The following is an 11225-nucleotide window of genomic DNA, read 5'->3' as shown; positions in this document are numbered from 1 at the left end:
ATATGTTCTCGGGGTATAGACCAACGCTTCACCCAAATGGCAAACAATGAGTGAACCATACAGTCAGCAGTTCAATGTGTACTCTGTTAGCGCGGATGCCTTTGTGAGAGCCACAGCCCCTTGTCTAGAGTTCTGGTGGAACCTCCAACTGAGTCCTCCAGGCCGTCCCTCGACTGCTGGGCTTCCGTGGGTGCCACGCCCCTTAGGGCAGATGGTTCTGACAGATCTGTACAGTTGTTTGACTTATTATGGTAATTAAAAGAGACCAAATGGGTAGGTCCAACGATTTCTGATGTGCTCGCCGTAGTTTATTTGTAACAGGGCGCATCTGCAGGTGACATACTAAAGCTACTGGGACAATATCCCGGAAGAGAGCATGTCACGCCCTGAAACAAGATCTCTACCTTTCTCTGTCCAGCTTGTAGGATTGAGCCTTATTTTTAAAAAAAATGAAGTTGATAGAAAATAGTGTGGGCACTTGCCGACCAAGTAGCTGAGGACCTACTCGATAGAATGTTAATACTGACGATCAGTAACCCAGCTACAAGCGCATCTAAAAACAGACCAGTCACAAAGGCCTCTAGATCCAGGCCTTTAGCCGCCTCCTCTAGGTCCTGGATGAGAATATCATTGCATCGTGATCCGTTTGAGATCTTCACATTTTAGGATGGCGTCATGTAGTTCATGGAGGATGTGGGTTGTTTTCTACCTGACCAGCCCATCAGTCTAGCTCTTGCAGTTAAGTACAGAGATCTAGTGTTGGGGTATCCACAGAGTCAACATCTTGTCGCAAAGAGGCCAACCTACCATTAACGTCTGATTTGAGGGCTTCCAACAAGACATTTAGGTCACTCATCTCTTTTCAAAGTTCCAGTTGAAAGCTTTGAGTGAGTAAAGGATGTCCTCTTGTGAGGGCCATGGTAGCGCCTGGAGTAGGCCCGTGGGGCGTTGCGTGCCCCCTGCTGGCATGAAGAAACTGGATACTCCTCTGCCTGGTGCTTTTTTTGGAGACAAAGACACTTTACACAGCAAGAAGGGGCAACCAGAAATATATGTCAAAAATCCCCCACGCGACGTAGGGCTATCTGGAATGCAGATCACCAAGGAGTCCTCTTGTTCTAATGGATTAGCAAGGCAGTGTGCCAGTGGTGTGGCTGCACAATTGAGAGCAGAAGGATTTCCCACGGACAATTAAAGCCAGATGTGATCACGGGGGGCTTCTAGAGCCCCTGAAGTATATTGGGCTCTCCCATGGTCATTTGAAAGCTTGGTTGTAATATTCCCAGTCTGGCCCCCGATATTCTCCATCTCCCTCAGCGCTTATGATACTCAATAAATATCTTAGTAGCACAATTGCCTTGATTTGCTCTGTAATGCAGCAGAGCCCACGTGGGTCGCTCCACTCGCCCTCTTGGCTGGCCCTGTCCGTTGTATTTCGATTTAGAATAGTGCAGACTAACAGGCAGTCATACTGACAACTGACTGGCACTCAGTTATTCAATCTCATCAGAAATGTAAAGATGCATTAGGAGCAATGTACTCCTAATTTTTTCTTCTGTGTACGGCAATGAAGGGTCTCTGCAGCCAAGGATATGTCCGCAAAGGTACACAACAACTCACTACGCAAACGATGTAGTGCAATAGCTATCAAAGTCAGTAGGCTCTGCCACTTCAAATTAAATGCAAAAGGTGCATTTTGACTCCCTCTTATTTGCATGTAATAATCCCATTTAAGTCAGACGCATTCTAAACTAACATGATCATACCAGTTTCCCATTACATTTATTCCACTAGCACCTCCATTACACAGGCAGAGAAATGACAGAACTCAAGTGCTTGTACCAACAAGTACATTTATTTTCACACGTACGGGAGAGCATTCAAAAGAGCTATTAAGCGTCCCCATGCCAGGCATGAGTAGCTGATCTAGTCATGTGTGTTTGACATTGGACGACATGCATTTTCCACCACATAACAAGACTACTAACGCTCGAATGCAAAGTGAAAAGAGGGTTTGGATGAGTTAGCGATGCCTTACATTGGGTGGCAGGAGATGAGCCATGGCTTGACATCGGGAGGCAACAAATATTTACATCTGGTGCCTGAAGCCCAAACATAGCTTGAGTCATGTGAGAACCTATTCTATTGTAGGAACAGGCAGTCAGCCATACTCTGAGCAGTGAGCGCCTCGGCTCTCCGTCTGCTCCATTTATGACAAACCCACCTTCGGACTGCACTTTCATCCTCACGGTGCTCATTTCATATTCTTGTTTACAATCCTGTATTAACAAAAAGTTTGCTCGGTTATGCTTATTTCAGAATAACGTTAGGTGCAGCTCTTACCAAAGGCCCCAGAAAGCCCTTGCGTGCCCCCGCACTCCTCTAAAACAAGTCTGGGAGTGAGCGCGAGAGTCAGCATGTACCAAGAGAACTCTCAAGTAGCTCATTTTAAATAATCAATTAAAAGTCTGTGCATGTAAGGTGAACCTGCGCGCTTTTAAAAGGAAAGGTGCGCGATCGTGCAGCCGCGCACCCTAAAGGGAACATAGATTAGGAGTCTAACCATACACTCGCTAACCGTGCATCCCCAAATCCTATGACTGAACTCACAAACTTTAATACTCCGCGGTCTGCCCAGGAGCGCAGCCTCAAACAAGCAGAATGAAAAAGTACCTTTGGTCAACAATACATCAGGATCTTACTTCTGAAGATCGAAATAAAAATATTTCCAGAGCTCATTTCACAGAAGGAGTTTTCAGAGAATTAGCAAAAAAGGGTCGCAGTCTTTAAATAACTTTGCAAAAACTGGTTCTGAAGTGCTTTGTATTGAAATCTCTGGCAGCTGCATTTTAGTTGCTAAATTATTCAATCTCCTTTTTTCAGGTCCATTGGTAGACTATTAACATTGTCAAATTCACTATAACAGGTTAGTTTCACTCATGTCGGGTCTAACCAACATATTTAAAATGAACAATGTATCACTATTTTTATGTAGTGACGCCAAGGATAGCTGCGTCTTTTTTGGCCACATACATTACTGCACCCTGCAACACAGCTAAGTGAAGAAGAATTTGAAATGCATCGGTTTGGCATTTGTTAAAGTTAGAGCTGTTGGCGTAAAAACTCAAATTTTTTTACTTTTGCTTTTTTACACCAATGGCAATAGCACTCTGCAAATATAATTACTCAACTGCAAATAAAAAAAAACAAAAGTAAAAAAGTCATTTTCAACCGCAACAGCAAGACTATTGCCTTGTAAATGCTTGTTTTTACATGCTATCGGCGAAGGGACAATTAGCATGGCGTGAGGTTCTAGTGAGTTTTGGTGTGTGCTGCACATCATAACTGGTGAATTTCAGGGCTTTTTCGGCTTTGCGTTTCATGAATCATACATAAATTTAAACAGTTTTCTCCAATTCAATTTCATATGATTTTCTGATGTACCACATCCACCTGCTATGATCCGAATCGTCCTTACATCCACCTGCTAAAATCCGATTCTGCACTGTGTACAGCCTTACATCCACCTGCTATGATCAGATTCTGCGCTGTGCACAGCCTTAAGTCCACCTGCTATGATCCAATTCAGCCTTACATCCACCTATGATCCGATTCTACGCTGCGTACAGCCTTACATCCACCTGCTATGATCTGATTAAGCCTTACATCCACCTGCTATGATCCGATTCTGCGCTGCATACAGCCTTACATCCACCTATGAACTGATTCTGCGCTGCGTACAGTTTTACGCCCATCAGCTATGATCCCATTCTGAGCTGCATACAATCTTGCGTCCACTAGCTACGAACCCATTTTGCGCTGTTTCCAGCCTTACATCCACCTGCTACGAACCCATTCTAGGCTGTGTACAGCCTTACACCCACCTGCTACGAACCCATGCTATGCTGTGTACAGCCTACCTGCTACGTATCCATTCTTCGCTGTGTACAGCCTTACATCCATCTGCTACAAACCCATTCTACGCTGTGTACAGCCTTACATCCACCAGCTACGAACCCATTCTACGCTGTGTACAGCCTTACATCCACCAGCTACAAACCCATTCTGTGCTGTGTACAGCCTTACATCCACCAGCTACGAACCTATTCTGCGCTGTGTACAGCCTTACATCCACCAGCTATGAACCCATTCTGCGCTGCGTACACCCTTACATCCACCTGCTACGAACCAGTTCTGCGCTGCGTACAGTCTTCAGTGTTTCAAACTCACTTCGGATGTGGGTTGATTGGTGGACCTGCCTAGCCTTGCACTGGGCTGAATTTGCTACCTGCCAAATTTCATGCAGATCCAACAGCAGGACTAAAATGAGAAAGCCAAATGGAGGCTAAACATGCGAAGTCTGGACCTCATTTAGTGCAGATCCATCAACCGGTGGCAATTAGCAAATCAAAAATGTTTTGACCCACTCATACTCCTGTCGGATCTGCACGAAACCAGACAAATGTATTGGGTTTAACTTGCTGACTCCCACATTTTACACATTTATCAAATAGCACAGAAGCAAATGTAAAGTGTTATCGCACTCCCCCCGACCCCACCACACACACACACACACACACTTTAAACGGACAGAAAGGCTTGGTCATGCAACTGAAAGTTGGAACATTTCATTGCGAATGTTAGACTAGGCTTCTGCAGAAGGTAAATTCTAAGGCTTCCGTTGAAGTCCTAACAACTTTTGTAAAAGAAAAACATCCACCAAAGCAGGGTTAGAGGGGCAGGGACCCTTTTGGACTCATGTAGAACATTGACATTTTGGCAACTCTGGCAGAGGCCAGCATCTGTGTGGTAAAGAGGACAGTGGGGAGATACGCCTCAGACAGTCTTAATCTTTCCTAGCCACGGCATCTGAATTTAAACCAAAACCCTACATGTGGACTAGTCTTTGGCCCTGTGATGGTGTCCACAATGGGGTTCATCCTTTAAAGTACCCTGGTCACCTCCTTTGACACTCAGATACTTTCACCTATCGACTTCTTGGCAGCGGCCAGAGTCCACTCCATGGGTAGCTCCTGCTTCTAAATCAGTGCAAACATGGGCCAGCGTCCTAGTCAGATTTGTCTTCACCACAGGTGCCACTGCCGAAGTCCATGCAGATGCAGTGTTGGGGCTGGATGATAGGCATGGGCAGTCCTCACACCTCAACCTTTTGACTTCTCTCCCAATACTGAGAAGGGAGTAGCTCTAAGGGTTGCTGATCATCCAGAAGAGATCCAGCATCACCAGCTGGAAGGCCTCAAACTGTACAGGTTTGGCCAAAGGACTGGTAAACTCCAGTCTCCACTACTTAAGCTCCATGGGGGTGGGATACACCAGACAGAGGAAGTGCCCAGCAACATGGAAACTGTGTAAAGACAGAGTGGTAAGATAGAGAGGAATTAGCGGGAAGATGCACATCCATCAGAAATGCCACATGCTATGCAGAACATCAACGATCTTTCTACTGACCAAGGCAACAGTGTGTACATTACATGAATGAATAAGTGCTATATCATGGGCCGAAAAGAACCAGGTCAGTCACCAAGTATTCCACAAGTGTTTTATGACCCCCCCCCCCTCCCATTTCCCAAATATGGCTCCTGTAAAAGGGAAGTTTGTGGACTTTATGGACACTGCTGCTGCAAACTTATCAGTACTAAAGTGTTTTATACGCAACATCCTTAGAATGGAAGAGGGTAAGGTATTGGATCTTAAATGCCATTGATTACGGATTTGTAATCGGGAAGACCTAGAATGAATTTATGAAATGTCAATTAATGAACCCACAATATGATAATTTGCAAACATTTAATTGAAGAGCTACAGAAAATTCAGCAAATCTAGAACAACTTTTCTGAAATGTTTACAGTGCACAACATCACCAAAGGGTTTCAGATGAGAACAGCAAGCGGACACTGCAGGAAGCATTTAACAGATGAATTTAATAGACCAGCACATACTACAGGACTGCTGCAAGTTTTCAAATGCCACTAAGACAACTGTAAAAGTAATCAATAGTTTAACATTAACCATTAGTATCCGGTATTTCTCACAGATCAAGAGAATATAAGAGAAAAGTTTACATGTCACAAAACATGGGCACCTTTTCATAAAACCGTACAAGGGGAAATTCAGCCATGGCACGCAACATATGTTTGCCGCTGGCAAAACAACCTGACAAAATGCGTTAAAACATACCACATTTTGATCCAAGAGGATTTTCTACTGACTCAATAGGTTTCACCCTCCCCCAAATGGCTGATGAGATATTCATAAAACATGACGTTTGCCCTACTGAGGTAGGTACTAAGCCACACCAAGGAAGTCAAATACCCACAACTGAAAGACAAACTTTTGGTTCAAAATTAATTAGGTCGACAAACCACAAAGGAGTTTACCAACTTGATGGACTTCAAAATGTTATCCATCAAGTGGATAAAAAGCCAAAATAAAGGATGCTCCTCCTAAGCAGGGTTCTCCAAAGTCTGTCCTGGAGGGCCAGATCCATGCCAGATTTTTAGCATATCCCCATTTAGATAAATGTAGTTATCTTTACACCTGGCATGGGTCCGGCCCTTCAGGACCGACTTTGGAGAACCTTTTAGGGTGAAAGGAACTCCATATCTACACATCACATACATTCAAATAATCTGGAATGGTTACATATCTGTGGTACTAGTTCTACATTGTAGGAATCTTCATTAAAGTCATGAATATTGAATTCTGCGCAGGCAGCTGAGAATTAATTTGCTTTTAGGACTATAAATGAAGTTCCTACGATGCAGAAATAAGCTTTAGACCGTGCTTAAGATTAATCAAGCCTCCCACCTAATTTTGTGCCAAAAGACTAAAAATCAAAATTAAAGCATGCAGTGGGACACCCTGCGATGTCCCACCCTCTACTTATCAAAATAATTACAATGCATGTCTTTTGAACCGCAGTTCCTCACAGAAGGTCAAAGTTTCGAGCCTTAGTTAAGGCACAACTCACAGGACTACCATGAAGTATCCTACCTTCCATGGGTACAAAACCTGCCCGTTTCCACTGAGATTCACAAAGTATTTCACTGAGAACGTTCAAAAGAAAACTATAAAAAACGTACCACAAACTATAGTGGGTGGGGTTTGAAGCAATGGGAATATACACATCTTAGAAAGCCATCAAGAAAATACAATTCTTGGAGAGGTTATTTCAATAGATTGACAAGGCAGCCCAACGAACTAAAAGCAAAAGCTGGATTTAAACAGGACACAAAAAACGCATGTTAGATACTAACGATTTAAATGCTGCAAATTTCATAGCATGTAAAGCACTAAGCATCATAATGCCATTATGGGAAACCCTGTTCCCGATAATTACTTAGTGTGACATATGGGGGTCACTGCCCCCGATATAACACTGTGGTAGGCAAAATCTACCTTGTTCTCAAACCATTATGGAAGACCCTGCCTCCGATAATGTACATCAGGTTTCATAAGGCTACTGGAATTTCTGCACCAATAACGGTCTTGTAGCACATCATGGCTTTTTAGAAGTTGCTTTAGAAGACTGGTTGACTGTGTAAACTGTCGCATGTATACATTAACCCAAATTTGTGTCCATGTGTTTTGGAAAAAAAAAAAAAAAAAAAAAGGATGTCCAGCACCCAACCTTGTTATTTACTCAGAGGTGAAAGGTGCATAATGCAGCCAGACGGCGGCTGAATTAGAGTGACCAAGATAGCAAATTGAGTGGTAGAGCAAGCCGTAGAATTGATTCCCTAAAAAGACAGTCCTCTAGAATAGTAAGTTTCCTCATCATTGGAAACCACCCTTCCTTCTTACCCCAAGCCTCACAGAAGAGAACAAGGGATCTTTACAATACGTTTTCGCATACTGAGTGCAAGACTTGTTAGCCCCCGCTGCTAAATGAGTCTTTACTGAAGCCACAGGAGGTCTGTTTAGTTAATTTCTGTTCTCGAAACAAATTGATTTCCTTTAATTCATAGTTCACTTCAATACGATGCACATTTTTTAATCAGAGTGGATTAACAATATCACAATTTAAAGGTCGGTATTTGCTCTGTTGTTTCACTAGCATTTATAACAGAGTTCAAAGGGTCCCAATTATTTTTTTTTAAGTGGTCATAATACCTGTTGCAATATGTCACAAAATGGTCAATGAACGCAAATCTCCCTGATGGGCTCCCAGACAGATAATGCAGAGATTCCAGTTTCCTGTTCAATCCTTACAGCAGATACTGCTTTGTTACTCAAAAAATTCGACAGTATAACAGTCAATTATGGAAGACACTGCTTCCGATAATTATTTATAAAAAAAACACCATTTATAGTGATCCCTGTCACTGATAAATAAATTAACATATAACAAAATAAATAACTGTGCCAAAAGACTGGAGTTTGTAAGTATCTTTTAGCTCGGTTTGAACTTGACGAGAGACGAGTTTGCGTTAATACGGGTCTTGCAAGTAATCCAGTGATGACTCCGTAGCGTGCAAACCTTCCTGGATGACTCGGAACACATTCTGTGCACCGTGTGCTACGAAGTGTCAGTGTCTAGTTTACACACAAGATGCTAGGGACACAGGCATAAACTATTGGTGGCTCAGTAACATGTATGAATCACAAGACAGAATGCCTCATGTCCCATAGCCACCACCACCATTGCTAAGCAGAGAAAGGTCGGCATGGAGACATCCCATGCTCCTCCCATTGTGCTCGTGTGCAAAGTCCCCTAGCAACAGCCAGACACTATTCGTGCAAAACTAACATTAGATAACAAACAAGACTGCGTTCAAAGCAAATTACATAAAATCCTGCAGAGCCTTAGACATGATCATGGTCGCAACCCAATGAAACACGTGATTTGTCGAGCACAGGAAACTCAAAGTGTCCATATGTGCACTTGTACACGGTTAAGATCACTAAGTGAACCTAAAAAGTCAAGCCCCCTTTAACTCGCACCAGATCACTAAAGCTTGTTGATAGCACCTTACATTACTTAAGGGAAAGGACACTCTGCACAAACTAAGAGCAAACTTACAAGAGCAGATCCAATTGTACAGAGGGCCTGGGCCGTTGTAGTATTGGCACACTGAAGGGAAATATTTGCTTCTAGGTCAATAATTAATATCCAATCAAAGCTGGGAGATGTAAAGTAAACCACTGCTGCTGACCCGGCCCATCACACGCTAGAGACAGGCCTATGTTGAGCGGGTATTGTCTATGGGTCTGCTTTATTAGACCATGCTGTAACCCTCCGCAATAGGCACAGCGAAAAAACACATTGGGCAGAACGCAATTTCGCCAACTTAAAAAGTGCTCTAAGCAATATTTAGGTACAACGCCAGAGAAAGTGGAGATGTGCACACACAAAAACGCCAAGCTGTATACCTTACAATCTGGTGTCCCTAAACAAGGAAGTGATACAGCTAATGGCTAAGTGCTATTATGTCATGACTACCAGACAAGGTTGTCTGAACTAAACCAATCTGAGTCATTCGCCCAACGTGTGCGAGAGGTGCCCAGAAACGAGCAAAGATGGAAGAGATGGTCTGTGCTGGAACTCGCTCTAAACCTTCCAATGGCAAGAGACAGTTAAGTAGTAATCTACAAAAAGCAAATAGTCCGGGGCTCGTACCAGTGCACACCGGGAACCCAGGCATTACAATCAAAGACCAGAGATGCAATGGATCTGCTGTATAACATCCCTGCCGTAGCAACCACCAGAGTACCACGAACATTCAGCAGGGATAGATTTGGTAGGTAGCAGGATACTAAAACTACAATTCAGACTGACCAGGTGTATCTCTTTTAAAGCAAATAAGTAGGCAACATCTACTTTCAGCCCAGACTACAAGATTTGAAAAACAAAAAATCCAAGTTCCGTTTTACAACTTGCCTGAATGCACCTTAAGGTCTTGCCATATACCTTGCCCCTGCCACAAAAGAACCAAAAAGAGCTAAGCCCTTAAATAAATGATGTACAACCGATTTGATAAGTTATGTACGTTACATTCAGGAACAAGCTACACCATACGACAACCTTTTATCGGAATCTATTCAATGTTCAAGTGATCTAAAAGAAAGACAGCGTTGGCAGGGAATATCTCATAAGGTAATCTAGCCAGGCTGCATATCTGATAAGAAATGTGCACAACAGACCTCTTCCTTCTCTGAATATTCGCAATAACTCAATCTGAATGAGGTCCCAACCAAGACTTTCAGCCACAAGAACATGAATTGTTGGGACGGTGATTTAGATAGCAACTGAAAGGTGGAAATCAAAGAAAATGCCTGCTTCTTTCCTCTAATCACAAAGGGGATGTGATTCATGGTTAACTTTCTGCCTATCTGAATATGGCAATTATTAAAATAAGCGCAGCAGCACGGGTTGTACCCATTAAAATATGGATCTTTGACATGTCTGCACCTTACTGTTAAATATTCTTAAAAGAGATGCCGGGTGGAAAAAAGGACCGATTGTCTGGTAGTCTGTCTCAGTAAGCCAATGTCCGAGGACTGTGATGGACTGGTTGTGTGCCTTTGTCATCCAATGTGAAGCGGTGGTCCGGTTAGAACTCATTGTCAATGTCCCAAATATCACCTGCCAGGGCATTGGCAGCACCCTGAAGAGTCCATGTCGCCAGAGCCAGCTGGTTCTTAAACAGGCCTTCGTCGAAGAGGTTCTTGTTAGTCTTCAGTAAGCGCACGTGATCCAGCATTGCGGACAGAGTGTGATTCCCAAAGCCGTAGATGATATGTCGGAAAGGAACATCCTTCGGTGAGACGTATGGGGACAGAAAGTGGTTTTCCACCTGTGATACAAATTAGACATTAGTTTCCTCAATACACTCGCATGACATTAGTTTACAAATACATTTGTATCTTACACTATCTTTAAGACGTTGTCATGGAAAGTGAGTACCCAAGCCAGTACACTCAACTTGAATAAGAAGGGGAAACCGGTACACAAATAAACAGGCAACTGTGAAATCCAAACAAGGAAGTTTCACTCAGTAATTAGGTTCTATCTTGGGCGATTTGTGGACAACAGATGTGACAATGTACAGAGTGCATACAATATATCAACGCACATGCCAGCATTGCTCGGGTTGCATTCTTGATAAACTTCTTCAATGTCCACAACTGAAAAACTTTTCAAATATTTGATAACTTTGTATGCTGTAAATTCCTGGGTAATCAAAAGCTGCATAATTAACAAG

General features: G+C 43.1%; 1 protein-coding gene across 1 annotated transcript in view; it reads right to left on the bottom strand.

Annotated features, from left to right (window-relative positions):
- Positions 1 to 5794: 5794 nt before the first annotated feature.
- The window catches only part of TFRC (transferrin receptor), a 454042-nt gene continuing 448611 nt past the window's right edge, over positions 5795 to 11225 (bottom strand). Inside the window, exon 19 of the mRNA XM_085635983.1 lies at positions 5795 to 10817. Within this exon, the coding sequence (XP_085492109.1) occupies positions 10575 to 10817 (243 nt within the window). The 3' untranslated portion in view covers positions 5795 to 10574. The remainder of the gene's footprint in view (positions 10818 to 11225) is intronic.

This window comes from Triturus cristatus, chromosome 11 (assembly GCF_964204655.1).
Source record: "Triturus cristatus chromosome 11, aTriCri1.1, whole genome shotgun sequence".
Taxonomy (NCBI): Eukaryota; Metazoa; Chordata; class Amphibia; order Caudata; family Salamandridae; genus Triturus; species Triturus cristatus.
This window is presented reverse-complemented; position numbering and strand designations above follow the sequence as displayed.